Source organism: Plecotus auritus (genome assembly GCF_963455305.1).
Source record: "Plecotus auritus genome assembly, chromosome: 5".
Taxonomy (NCBI): domain Eukaryota; kingdom Metazoa; phylum Chordata; class Mammalia; order Chiroptera; family Vespertilionidae; genus Plecotus; species Plecotus auritus.
The window spans coordinates 171,069,090-171,084,209 of NC_137776.1; the positions used below are offsets into that span (position 1 = coordinate 171,069,090).

General features: G+C 39.0%; 1 protein-coding gene across 1 annotated transcript in view; it reads left to right on the forward strand.

Moving 5' to 3' along the window:
- Positions 1 to 15,120, forward strand: part of MEGF9 (multiple EGF like domains 9) — an 85,367-nt gene that overhangs the window by 39,566 nt on the left and 30,681 nt on the right. The window contains exon 2 of the mRNA XM_080668665.1: positions 12,726 to 12,927. Within this exon, the coding sequence (XP_080524791.1) occupies positions 12,726 to 12,927 (202 nt within the window). The remainder of the gene's footprint in view (positions 1 to 12,725; positions 12,928 to 15,120) is intronic.

Consider the following 15,120-nt stretch of genomic DNA (forward strand, 5'->3'; position numbering starts at 1 on the left):
ATTTTCTCCTGTGTTTTCTTCTAGAAGTGTTATAGTTTTGCATTTTAGATTTGGGGCAGTGATCTATTTTGAGTTAATTTTTGTACAAGGTATGAGATTAAGCTAAGGTTCAGTATTTTGCATATGGATGTTTTAACTATTTTAACACCATTTATTGAAAAACAATATCATATCCCTGTTGAATTACCCTTGCACCTTGTCAAAAAATTAGTTGATATTTGTAAGGGTCTCTTCTTGCACTCTCTGTTCTGTTCCATTGACTATTGTATCTATTCTTTTTATTTTTTTATTTTTTATTTTTAGAGAGACAGGAAGGGAGATAGAGAAACATTGATTGGCTGTCTCCTGCACGCCCCCTCCGGGGATTGAGCCCACAACCCAGGCATGTGCCCAGACCGGGAATCAAATTGGCAACCTTTCGTTGCATGGGACAACCAATGCACAACCAAGTGAGCCACAATGGCCAGGGCCATTTTACCAATAACACATTGTCTTGATTACTGTAGCTTTATAGTAAGTCTTGAAATCAGTTATGGAGAGTCCTCTAACTTTGTTATTCTTTGCTACTGAAGTTTCTTTGCTTTTTCATATTTATTTTGGAGTCAGCTTGTGAATATCTACCCAAAAAAATCCTGCTGGGATTTTGAATGGGGTCATTGAATCGATAGATCTAATTGTTACAGTATGCCTCTCCATTTACTTAGGTCTTTTTTGGTTTCTTTCATCAGGGTTTTGGAGTTTTTAAGCATAAAGATCATACACATATTATGTTAGCTTTATACCTAAGTATTTCATATAGACATAGGACAAGAATCATCCATATTTTATAGATTGAGGCACCCTAAACTCAGAGCAGTTAGACTTATTGAAGGTCACAGTGCTGGTTAGTTAGCAGTAAATTCTGGTTTTAAGGCATTCTGGCTCTGTGTAGTGTTTTTTCTACTTGTTTTCATAGGCAGAAGGTTGTTATGGTGAAAAGATGTGGACTTTGGAGTTACTCAGTTTGGGTTCCAAACTGTTCTCCAGTACTGGTTAGTTGAGTGATTTGTTTGACCTCTCTAAGACTAATTTGCCTCATTCAAGGTACCTAACTCACAGGATTGTGGTGAAGACTAAAGGATACCACATGTATAAACTTTCTAGTGTGATGTTTGATGTACACATAGTATACACTCAATAACTTTTTTATTAGTAATAGTAAATGCTAGTTGTTATAACCTTTCCCAGAACTTGTCATCTTGTTTCATTAATTAGATGAATTTCTTTGAATTGTGGAGAAGTGGCAGTGAGCCAGTGACAAGCACTAACAACGTGGTCCTTAAGTTCAAGACAGAAAAAATTTCTACAAAACCTGTGTCATGTTATTCCCCCTTTTTCATGTCTACCACAAAGGTAAAGCATACAAGGGTACATTTTTATTTTAAAAGGTAAAGCATAAAGCTTTTCTTTAAAAGTGAAGGTTTTAAAACTTTTGGAATTTCTTCAAAGTCTGGTTTAACTCAAAAATCTCATCAGCTTTAAAATTAAGTCCCAGCTTTGTAAAGATTTGTGACCCTGCCCTGGCATAACATAAATGTGAAATGTAATTTGAGTATTACTGTTATGCTAGAGTAAAACCTTTTACAAAAATAAAAACTCTGTATTGATAATTCCTTTTCCTTAGAATGAGGCCTTTCTAAGATTCCTTTATTCTAAACCTACAAAGAGAAATATGGGCCTAATAAAAAGTACATTTTTGAAATAAAGATACCATGCACTTAGGACAACAGGCCTATAGTCAAGACAATATATTTCATTGTTGTTATTTTCTGTTCTTTTGATGTTCAGGCTGAGGTTTGAAGTATTATTACTCTTGATTCTGATAATTATTTTTCCTTTTCTTTTCAATTTGAAAATCAAGAGATGTTATTTTTGTAGATGCTTTCCTAGGTTTGTTAAAAAGGGTGAAGTTCTATGTTGGATAGGGAGGTTAGATTCAGAGTTGTTATACATGCATTTTTCTGGCCTTTGTTTAAATAGAGTAGGGTTTTTAGTGATGAATCTCAAGGAAATAAATGATTGTATTTGGAAAAATGGCTGGAAATCCTATACCTCTTTAGCTCTCATTTTCTCCTATTCTCTCTCATTCTACATTGTAGCAATTACAACAAGACTTAAGCTAGAGCTAAAGGAGAAAGATGCTGCTTCTTTTAGTTAAATAGCATTTTAAGTCCTAAAATGTTCCATAACTTCTTATGCAATCTATATATATATAAAAGGCTAATATGCTAAAGTGAACGACAGTCCGTCCAACCGGTTGCTATGATGTGCACTGACGACCAGGGGGCAGACACTCAACACAGGAGCTACCGTGACGTGCACTGGCCATTTACAGAGAAACGGCATTGTGGACCTGGTGCTGACAAAGCAACACTCGGCTTCTCCCATGTGGGACACAGGCCCCACCACCACCCCAGAACGACACCCCACCAAATCGCAGCTGATGCTGCCAAGACCCCATGGCACAAAATGTGTCCTGCAGCCCAGCCTGGAAATGGTGGCTGTGGGCTCTGGGTAGTAACGTCACATAGCAACGCCTGGCTTCCTTTCCCTAGTGACTAGCCTCCTTGCAGTTTCTTCCTCACAGGAACACGACTTGTTTTATAGCCAGGTGGAAACATTTTACACTTTAACCAGATACCTGTGAAGCATTTTCCGGTGCTTCATCTCATTTGATCCTCACAGAAGTCCTGGAGTAAGTAGATAAGAGACTCAGTGGAATCCTGTTTTCTTTTCATTAGCTGGAAAAAGGAGATTTAGAAAGCTTAGAAACTTGACCCAACTGAAAAGAAGTGAGAAATGGTGGACCTTGAAAATGACTTCAGGTTTTCTCACTGCGCAGAATATAGTCAAACACTGCTGCAGTTAAATATTTTACCCTTTGTTCTCCCTGCATGATCCTATCTAATAAAAGAGAAACATGCAAATTGACCGTACCTCCGCTACGCCCACAAGCCATGCCCACCAGCCAATCAGGAGCGAGTATGCAAATTAACCCAACCAAGATGGCGGTTAATTTGCAGATCCAGGTGCAGAGCGAAGACTGAAGACAGCGTAGAAGGAAGCCAAGCACTGCAGAAGGCAGCGAAGCTGCAGAGAAGCAAGCGGGGCGGTGGGGAAGCAGGCGGGGCTGCAGAGAAGGGAGGGAAGCAGGCGGGGTGGCGGAGAAGGCCGCAGGAAGCCCTATTCTTGCAGGAATTTTCCTGCAACGGGCCTCTAGTCTATAATAATAATCTGCTTTGTATTGATATTTACTGCTGTGTTACTGACAATTACCTGAAAGAGAAGTTGGGGTGCTTCACTGGGCTGGAAAAAGTTTAGCTAAATCAGAAAGTAGGTCTAATTAAGCAAGTTTATCTGTATATATAAAGCTCTTGCTGGTGCCAGCCGCATGCGTTTCCCTCTGTCATTGTCGTTTGTGAATTTGTTTGACAGTTTATTATAGAGAAAGGGCGAATAGCAATATTAAAGTATTTATTCTAATTAATTTCCTTTCAATGTGCATGGATTTGTGCACCGGGCCTCTAGTAATCAGATAAAGCATTAGTCAGTTCGTGCTATCTTAATTGTAACATTAGCTTTGAAAAAGTTTATTAGTTGGGTGCCATGTTGACTTTAGTGCTACAGTCCAGCTACAGTAGTTGCTTGTGGCATATCATGGCTTCCTTTTAGCAAAATTTAAGAATCTAGTAAAACTTCATTGCTTTTAAAAAAAGTTTTTGTTATGAAATTTACATCTGATAAAATTTACTCATTTGGTATTCAGTTCTATTAGTTCTGACAAATGCACATTCAAGATGCAAAACAGTTTCATTACTCCTCAAAATTCCCTGTGCTTCCTTTTTGTAGTTAGCCCTTCTTCCTACTTCCAATTCCTGGCAAACCCCTGATCTATTCTCTGTTCTTATAGTTTTGCCTTTACCAGAATATCATGTAAATGGAATCATACAATATGTAGTTTTTTTAGTCTGGCTTCTTTAATTCAACATAACACATTTGATATCCTTCCATTTGTGCCTATCAGTGGTTCATTCCTTTTTATTGCTGAGTAGTATTACATTGTAAGGATGTACTAATTCACCAGTTGAAGGACATTTGGGTTGTTTCTAGATTTGGGTGATTATGAATATAGCTACTATAAGAATTTGTATACAAGTTTTTGTGTAAACATAGGTTTTCATTGTTCTTGGATAAATATATAGGAGTGGAATTACTGGGTCATATTGTAAAGTATATTTAGCTTGATAAGAAACTAGAGGGTTGGGTCCCTCAGCCTGGCCTGTGGGGATCGGGCCAAAACTGGCTCTCTGACAAACCCTGAGGGGTCCCAGATTGCAAGAGGGCACAGGCCAGGCTGAGAGAACCTACCGGTGCACGATTAGGGCTGGGGAGGGACCACGGGAGCACTCCAGGGTGTGTCTGGCCCATCTCGCCCAGTCCCGATCTGCCAGATCACAGCAGCAAGCTAATCTACTGGGCGGAGCGTCTGCCCCCTGGTGGTCAGTGCACGTCATAGCAACTGGTTGAATGGTTGAACGGTAGGACACTTAGCATATTAGGTTCTTATTATATAGGATTGTCAAACTATTTTCCAAAGTGTCTGTACTATTTTGCATTCACAACAGTAATTTTTGAAAGTATCCTTATCAACACTTGATATCGTCAGTTTTTTTTTGTTTTGTTAATTTTAGGCATTCTAATAAGTGGTTACTTATTATCTATTAATGTGAAGTTTGTTCTTTGACTTCCATTCAGTGGATGTTGTTCTAATGGTTGTGTTGTGTGTATAGAGAACTACTATCTACTTTTGTAAGTCAGATCATGGTTCTAATATTCTTAGTATCTGATATCTATTTTGCACTTAGTATTTGAATAAGTAAAAATGTATTAATCAGAGCCCTAAATATATGCTCACTAAGTGGTCATGCTCTTCTTATAAAGATACTAAAGTATAATATGTGTGCAAATATTAAAAGTGATATTTATTATTATACTAGAGGCCTGGTGCATGAAATTCGTGTACGGGGGTGTGTGTCCCTCAGCCCAGCCTGCACCCTCTCCAATCTGGGATCCCTCTCACAATCCAGGACTGCTGGCTTCCCCACTGCTCGCCTGTCTGCCTTCCTGATTGCCCCTAACCGCTTCTTCCTGCCAGCCTGATCACCCCCTAACCACTCCCCTGCCAGCCTGATTGATGCCTAACTGCTCCCCTGCAGGCCTGGTCACCCCTAACTGCCCTCCTCTGCAGGCCTGGTCAACCCTAACTGCCCTCCCCTGTAGGCCTGGTCCTCCCCAACTGCTCTCCCCTGCAGGCCTGGGTCCCCCCAACTGCCCTTCCTTGCAGGCCTGGTCGCCCACAACTGCCCTCCCCTGCTGGTCTGATCCCTCCCAACAGCCCTCCCCTGCTAGACATCTTGTGGTGGCCATCTTGTGTCCACATGGGGGCAGCCATCTTGTGTGTTGGAGTGACAGTCAATTTGCATATCACTCTTTTATTAGATAAGATAGAGGCCTCCTGCACTGGTGGGGGCCAGCTGGTTTGCCCTGAAGGGTGGCCATGATCAGGGTGGGGGTTCCCTTGGGGCTTGGGGCAGCCTGGGCAAGGGGCCTGTGGTTGTTTGCAGGCCGGCCACGCCCCTCAGTGACTCAAGCGGAGGCCCTGGTATCTGGGGTTTATTTCTCTTCTATAATTGAAACTTTGTAGCCTTGAGCGGAGGCCTGGGCTGGCCAGGGTGTGCAGGAAGCTTGGCTTCCTCCATTGCCAGGGAAACCCAAGCCTCCTGTTCACTCCATGGCTGCAGCCATCTTGGTTGGGTTAATTTGAGTACTCGCTTCTGATTGGCTGGTGGGCATGGCTTGTGGATGTAGCAGAGGCACGGTCAATTTGCATATTACTCTTTTATTAGATAGGATTGTATACTTACTTTGCATTGTATTCTTTATCTCATTTAATATACAAACAATAGACCACAATTAGTAGAGAAAAAGGAAGAAGGAAAGGGAGAAGGTATAGGAGTAGACAGTTATTCCGTAGGAAATTATGTTTTTCTTTGGCTTCAGAGTACAATGAGAAATGGTAACAATTGTTCCAGTATGATGGGTGATGATGTGATCTCTGTTATATGACCTCAGTTCGTAAAGCTTCCCAAATCCTATATAATAAAAGCCTAATATGCAAATCAACTGAATGGCAGAACAACCGGTGGAACGACCGGTCACTATGATGCGCCCTGACCACCAGGGGGCAGATGCTCAATGCAGGAGCTGCCCCCAGCCTGCAGGCCCCAGGCCAGCCAAGGCAGGTGCCAGTGGGGGCTTCCACAGAGGGAGGCGACTGGTGGCGGTGGCGGCGGGGGATGGCGCCAGCTGGTGTGCGGGTGGTGGTGGTGGTGGCAACGGGGGGCAGGGCCAGCAAGTGGGGGCACCAGGACAGCCAAGGTGAGTGCCAGTGGGGGCCCCCCGATAGACCCACTGGTTGCCCCACAGATCAGCCCTGATTGCCCGGCCAGGCCTAGACCCTACCCATGATGAACTTCATGCATCAGGCCTCTAGTATTTTATATTCTAGAATCAGTTTATTCCTTATTAATAATAAGCCCAAGACACTTAATTTTTCCATAATTATAGATGGCCTACTAATATTGACTAACAAAGTATTTACGTGTTCCTGCTGAAGTTACTAAAGTACAGCATGCAAATAAAATGTAAAGTTTCTAGATACTTTGAAGTCCTGAGCATAAATCCTTCCCCTAGATAAGGACTATTTGGAACAGTTTGAAAACTGGTGGTGCTTGAGAAAAACACCTCTTACAGATATTAAATAATTTAAGAACAAAAAGTATACTTTAGAATACTTTGCTTATAGCTTATATTGATAACTAGAGGCCTGGTGCACAAAATTCGTGTGCTCGGGGGAGGGGAGGTGGTCCCTCAGCCTGGATTGTGAGAGGGCGCAGGCCAGGCCGAGGGACCCCACCGGTGCACAATTGGGGCCGGGGGGGGGGGAAGGACACGGGAGGTTGGCCAGCTGCGGAGGGATTGCAGGAGGGCTCCAGGGAGTGTCAGGTCCATCTTGCTCAGTCCTGATCGGCCAGACCCCAGCAGCAAGCTAACCTACCGGTTGGAGCATCTACCCCCCTGGCAGTCAGTGCATGTCATAGTGAGTGGTTGAGCAGCCTTAGCATATCATTAGCATATTACGCTTTGATTGGTTGAACAGATGACTGGACGACCAGACACTTAACATATTAGGCTTTTATTATATTGATAATGTTTCAAAAATACTTTCAGATAAGCTTAAATTTACTAATAAATTTTTAATGTTTTGAATTTGGATATAAGATTAAGTACTGAACTTTAATACATTTTAAATACATATATTTTAGTTTTTGCTACTTTGAGATTGAACAGAAGATGCCATCAATATTATATTACATTTTATGTCTTCTGAATATGGGGAAGAATGAAAAGTAGCATGGAGCAATTTTTTTATTCTTTCAGTATCTAAAGATATTGATAAAGAAGAGTGAAGTTATTGTTGAAGGAATGAAAAGGAGTCAGAAATTAAATTTTTCAAAAGTATTTCTATAATTTTGCAAGAGGCTATAGATAGAATTTCAGGCTATATTCCTGAACTAGATTTTTGTGAGTGGTCTGTGTTAGTTATATTTACAAGTATTTTTCCAGTATCTATGCAATACTTACTTTGTAACCATTTTAGTTCAGCAACAATACTGTCATCAATTTACATTTCTTTGTTGTATAAGATTTGCATCATGAATTGATTGAGGATACAATTTTTTCATCTCCTTATTCAAATCCTTTATTTACTGCCTTAAAGTTTGTTCTTATCTGCAAAAGATTAACACAGTATTGTACCAACTGCTTGAGTCTCCAGACATCATAGTTCATTACACCTCCCAGAAAGGACTCCAGAAAGAGGTACAGGAAGACCAAGGACACATTAATTAGAACATACTATCACAATTAAAATTTTTCTAAAATCAGCTTATTCTCATCAAAGTAGCTGCAGATACAAAAACACAATTAAAATTTTCTAGAAGATATAATGGACTTTTTACTGGGCAGGGACATGAGGTGGTTTAAGTTTCACACAGAGAGAAGCCTGCCAGGAGTATGAAAAGGTCCAGAAGAGGTCTTTAGTATGTTCAAGGAGATAATATCTTTACAAGGACAGGTGTTAGTGCATGGGGTGGGGTGGGGGCACTTGTGTGACTTCTAAACAAAATTACTCTGTTTTTCAGGTGCTTAAAATTTTCATCTCTTGGTCCTTGGTAGGGAATGTTGGAAAAAGTACAGTGTGTGATTTAAATGCAAGGATTACTTTGGATACTTTTACATTAAAAACATTCCATAAATTCAGGTTCTCAAAGAAAAACACAAATTTATTGTCTTTTCTTTGGGCCTTTATATGTCTATTTTCAAACAGTTTGGCACCAAATTTTATTTTCTTATTCTTCTTCAGGGTTCAAATCACTGTTTCATTGCTCTTCAGAAGCCAAACAAAAAGAAAAAACATTGCCAAAGGTTGCAGTCTCTCTGCTAACATTTGCTTTCTACACACTAACATTCTTCTCTGTTTCTCTATAGAGTTTTCCTAAGAATTATAGATCACTGAAAGGAAAACTGCTACTGAAATGACAGAGAGTTTATTCCATATTTGATCTTAGGCAACCAAATGAGCTTTTGGCATTTTATTCAGACTTGTCTGTGATTACCTTTTTGTGTCCTCTTCATATTATTTCATTCTCATTATCATCCATTAGTCATGTTACAGACTCCTTTGTGCTGCTCTGGTGTCTCTGATTCTACTTCATTAAAAAATCAGTGCTTCATCTCTTTTCTTTGGCTATAGGTCCTACCTACTGCTTCTGTCAATTGAAATTTTATTTCTTTTTTTTTTAATATATTTTATTGATTTTTTACAGAGAGGAAAGGAGAGGGATAGAGAGTCAGAAACATCGATGAGAGAGAAACATCGATCAGCTGCCTCCTGCACACCTCCCACTGGGGATGTGCCCGCAACCAAGGTACGTGCCCCTGACCGGAATCGAACCCCGGACCTTGCAGTCCGCAGGCCGATGCTCCATCCACTGAGCCAAACCGGTTTCGGCTGAAATTTTATTTCTTTTCATTTTGCCAACCTCCTAGTAAATTGCATTGTTTCTGCATTAACTCCTGTCTGGTTCCATATGAATATTAATAACTGTGAAGGCTCTGAAATTTTATTCTATTGACAAGTTAGCAAGCTTTCCTGATATATTAAATGGATGTTCTTGGTACTTTACATTTATTACTGTTGCTCAGGCTATTTATTTAACTTGAGTCATTTCATTTGAGGTTGATCCCTGGGATAGGGCCTTGGATTCTGAGCTCCAAACAGAGAAGATGCACATCTTCCTGGGCTTTACTTCAGCTTCCTTTCCTTTGGTTCATTTGGAGAGGAATGCTAACATGATAGTGTGTTTTTGTCTTGATGTATCAGCTCTCTTCCTGGCACTCAGGTGGTCTGTCTTGCTGAAATATTTGCCATTCACGTTACTATTTTTAGGAATAAATGCTCTTTTTCATTCTCTCTGAAACCATGTCCTAAACCTTTCTGTTTTTGTTATTGTATTTATAGGAACCCATATTAGTAATGTATAGAGCCAGGCATATGTGGGATATCATTTTATTCTCTACTTACAGATGGCCCACAACTTTAAATTTAAATGCAATAATTACTTTGAATACTTTTACATCAGAATTATCCCATAAGTTCAAATTCTCAGATAAAAACATGAGTGTATAGTCTTTTCTTTGGGCCTTTATATTTCTATTTTCAAACAGTTTAAAAACTGGGCTTTCAGATCTTGTCCACAGGGTACAACAAAGCTGTGTGGCCTATGAATCTGACATCTGAATTGTGTTTATTTTATTAGGTATTCATTTCTAACAGCAATTGTATTAATTATTGTAGTACTCCAAATTACTTCCAGCTTAGATGTTGGGGCTAAGTGTTATAGGTACTATATTATGCCCTTTTTACATATGAGAAAAGAAAGGCACAAGGTTAGCTAACTTGCTTAAGGTCATAAAATTAATAAGTGAGAGAACTAGATTTAACCTGCAGGTGTCTGCCTCTACAGTCTGTGCTCAAAACTGCTTCACTTTATTGTCATATGAGAGTTATAAGTGGTAGATGTTATGGATTCACACTAAAAACAATAGAGTTTGAATTTATGAAGGAGTAAATTTCAACTGATTCTTGAAATAGGTTTGAATATGTGGAGAGGAGAAAGCATTTCAAGAGGAACAGAATAAGCAAAGGTTCAAAGATGGAACTAGAAAGAATATATTCAGGGGATAATGAAGAGTTTGAATTGCCTCTATAGAAATAATTAATGAACTTGGTTAGTATTGAAGATTTATCCATTAAAACTTTACTGAAGAAAAACCTTAGTTTTGCCTCAGAGTTCTTAGATTGAGTTCTTAAAAAAAATACTACTAATTATTCATTGGGAATACTGATTCAGGTTTCAGATGAACATACATTAGTAAGGAAATAATAGTATAAAATTCTCTTTTTTTTTTAGATCCTCACCCAAGGATATGTTTTTATTGATTTTAGACAAAGAGGAAGAAGGGGGGAAGGGGAGGAGGGAGGAGAAAGGAGAGAGGGAGAGAGAGAGAGACAGAGACAGAGACAGAGACAGAGACAGAGATATAGATAGGAAAGAGAAACTTCAATCAGTTGCCTCCTGTATGTGCTCTGACCGGGGATTGAACCTGAAACCTGGGTATGTGTCCTGATTGGTAATCGAATCTGCGACCCTTTGGTCCATGGGACAACACTCCAACCAACTGAGCCACACTGGCCAGAGCAAAATTCTCAGTCTTTATTATAGAGTTAAAAACATTTTTTAAAGCTAGTTTTGCCCCTACTAATATAATTTGGTTAGGTAACTTGTGGTGAAATTGGTTCAGCAGGAGGAATTTGGAAGCATGTTGAAGTTCTGCCATATTTTGGAAGAAAAGTGTTATTTTAAGCATTCTGGTCATTTTTGGTGGAGTGAAGGTCTTGCCATGAAGTTGTCATTGGCAGGTTTACAGACCACTAAACATGGCTTCCTTATTTACAAAAACCACACACACACACACACACACACACACACACACTAGAAATAATGTGAAAATGTAACTCTGTCAAAGAAATGTCATGCTTATATAGCTAATAAAAATAAGAATATTGATTGAGATGGGAAGCTGATTCCTTTCTGAAGTTTGGGGCTGAAGAAATATGAATTTAACTCTAGGTTTGTAACTAACCACTCAAGCTTGACATATACATAAAATAATCACTCACCCATATATATATTTTCTTTTGGTAAATTTACACATTAGAAGAGGTAGAAAGAGCAGGGAGATAAGCTGACATTAAAGGTTAGGAACTGAAGAAATGTGGACGGTATAGAGTTGGCCACCTGGGAATATCTGTGTGGAATCCTTTGTTTTGACTTGTGTGAATAAACTGCTTCTGATGACATAAATGTTTTTGAAGGTTAATTTCCTTTTCTAGAATAGAGAAATAAACTCCTTTATAAAACTCTGGATTTTCAGTTATCTAGTAACTTTTAAGAAATAATCAAAAATTAAATATTTTTTTGAGCTAAACTTTTGTCAGAGTAATGCCATTTTATATAGTACCTTATCTATTCAGAAATATAATTTGTATGATAGATTTCTCTGAGCTTTTAAAACCTAGGTTCATAGCTGTTTTGGAATGGGGGCTATTCCTAAAATATGTACAAAGTTTTGTTTTATCTGCAGTTTATTTTAACTAAGTTTTTGCATGTTTGCAAAGTCCCATGTTAATACTGTATCAAACTATGCTGGAAACGCTTTCTTCCTGATAAAATGGGTATAAATAATAGCACAAACCAAATCCTAACTGACCTTTAAATGTATCTGAATTAAAAGGCTAACACCAAGGACTTCTAAATAACTTAATCTAAAGAACATGTTTATTTTCTAAATCTTTTAACTTGGGAAGGAGATTCAAATTGTGATTAGTTTTAACCCACTGATCAGGACGACCCTATACTAGTAAACTTTCTCATCTGAGATTTATCTTATAATTTTCTCACCTTAAAGTTTCAATTCTCTGTTAATTTCTTCCTGGGAAGAACATATTAACTTATGATTCTAACTGTAGCACAATCTTGTCTGATCTATTTAAGTTATCACAGTTAACTATTTGAGCCTTAGGCTTTTTCAGCTATACAATGGGATTATTTATTATTTAATATGTTGTTATTTTCAACATGTGCCCGGTGGATAAGCGTAGACCCTGCCTTTGGCAATTTACAATCCAGAAAAACTAATAATATATATAGACCCACACACATTGGATTGTAAGGTCAAAGAGCTAGAAGATGAAGAGTACTGGAAAGGAAATTGAAATGTCAGTTTTATAAATATGAATGATACATAGTTTCATGTACTTTACTGTATATATTTCCCAATTTAAATGAACTAAGTAGAATAGAAAGTGGATTTGAACTAGAATTAGTTTTATCTATCCATACAAAGCTGTCATGAACATTGATTAAGAAAAATAGAGTTCATTTTATTAAGAAAGCATTAAATCTTAGTTAATAATGTTTCTTTCCTTCTCTCCTTTGCAGAATATGTATGTAACTGCTCTGTGGTTGGAAGCCTGGATGTGAATCACTGCAATCAGACCACAGGGCAGTGCGAGTGTCTGCCAGGGTATCAGGGGCTTCACTGTGAAACCTGCAAGGAGGGCTTTTACCTGAATCACACTTCTAGGCTCTGTCTGCCATGTGAATGTAGCCCACATGGAGCCCTCAGCTTCCTCTGCAACAGGTAAGCAGCAGAAGGTAGAGGTGAAGTTAATTTTATTTGATTAAAAAATAATAATAATGCTCCTGCTCTCAAGGACCAGACTAGTTTAAATGAAGAGGGAGAGTGGCCATGGACTTATAAAATATTTCACAGACTTTTATCACCTCATTTTATATATATTATGTTATATTTAATGTCAAGATTACAAAGCTTCTGATTTACAGATTTAGTTCTTCAGAAGCACCTGGGTCACCAATTTTGCTTTGTGATAGTTTCTCTAATTGTCATGGGGAAAAAATTTATTGAGAAAGCAATCTGCTTTATGGAAGCAGTAAGTTCAGGCATTTCTGGTGGAAACAATTCTATTTATTAACATACCATTAGAGGTTCAGGAAATGTATTTTTTTATTTATTTTTTTCTCTTATCAAAATTCTAGAACAGTGTCTTTGCACATCTAAGGCTTAAACTTGAAAATATATTAATTTCTTTAGCTAGTGGGAAAAAGACTGAGTTCACTTTATGTACTAGCACATTTTTGGGGACCAAAACTAGGTTAAGCAGGAATTGTCTGAAAATTACCTTTAAAATAATATGTTATTTGGAGGTGACTTAATCTACAAATCTGAGGATTTGCCTTCTCCTACACTGAAAATAATTATTCTTTGACTTTGTATGAGACATGTAGCTTTTTGTGGACCCCATGTCAGAACGCCAAAGAGATGATGTTATGTAAAGAAAAGAGCACAAGCTTTAGAATCAATCTAACTTCAGTATGGATCCAAGATCTGCTGCCACTTAGGAGCTGTGTGTTTTGGGCAAGTTATTTCATTTCTCCGAGTCTCAGTTTGTTCTCAAGGTTGTTGTGAAGGCCAAATGAGTAGAATGTATATAAAATTCCTAGCACACATCACTTAATAAATTCTGGTTTGTTTTAATTTGAAAGGAATATTGTTAGCTTAATGAGGGAATATTTTTAAAGAACTTTTAGCTCTGTAGCAGAAAAGGTTCTTTCACTTAGCAGTAGATATTTTGTATGCTTCATAAATCATAGTGTACTATTGTACAATATTGTATCATATTGTACTTCAAAGTATAGAAGTGAATTTGATTAAGAAGTTTATGATTTCAAGTGCAACAATAACAAATTTAGGATGCTAGTTATGTTACATAATTATTTGCCTTAATCCTTACAACTCTTTTTATGTATGTTATTAAGTCACAAAGGTTGTAAGTGGCAGAGAAAGAATTCCAAGTTAGATCTTCTAAGTTCAGTGTTCTTATCACCGTACCATATGGCTTTTATAATGAGAAAACTGTTAATTCCTCTATTGAGGTTGAGAATATAATCATTGCTTACCATTGCTTCCTTTACTCCCTCAAAACATGCCTATATTCAGAAGGTTCACATTTCTTACCATTTTAAAAGATGAGATTTGTTCATTCTGGTGTCTAATGGCCTGTTCGCTACTATCCTAATATATAAAAACCCAGGGTCCATAACAACGAAAGGCTCGACCGAACGCCAGGCTGCGCACACAGCAGGCTCCGGTGGGCAGGACTGGTGATCGGGCTGAACTGCTGACCTCTTGGGGAGAGAGAGAGACGGGGCTGATCAGCGCTACCGCAGCTGCTGGCAAGGCTCTGAGAGAGAGAGAGAGAGAAGCAGGGTCTGATCTGCAGCCTCTGTGGATCAGACCCTGCTTCTCTCTCTCTCTCTCTCTCTCTCTCTCTCTCTCTCTCTCTCTCTCTCTCGTCCTCGCCAGCAGCCGCACCTCTCTCTCTCCGAGAGAGATCAGCAGTTCATCCCGCTCGCCAGCAGCCTGGGGTGGCTGTTGATCAGCCCCGCCTCTTTGATCAGACCCGGAGATAGGCCCGGAGGTAGGCCTGTAGATACTGACTGGCATAGAAACCGACCAATCATAACCAAATCTGGGTGAACTGCGAGGAGCCAATGGCTGCCTAGGATGCAGAACTTCTGATGCTGACTGGCATAGAAACTGACAAATCAGAACCTAATCTGGGTGAACTGCGAAGGCAGAACCTAAGGAGGGGGCTGAGGAGGGGTTTTAAGGGCAACAGCTATTTGGTGTAAGGTGTAAGAAAGCGGTTCAATTTTTTAATGACCGATTTGGCAGTATAGTGCATATGGCTGGCTATCAGTCCAGATATAGGGATTATGTATTTTTGTCTGCCAAGAGCATCTCCTCCTGCTG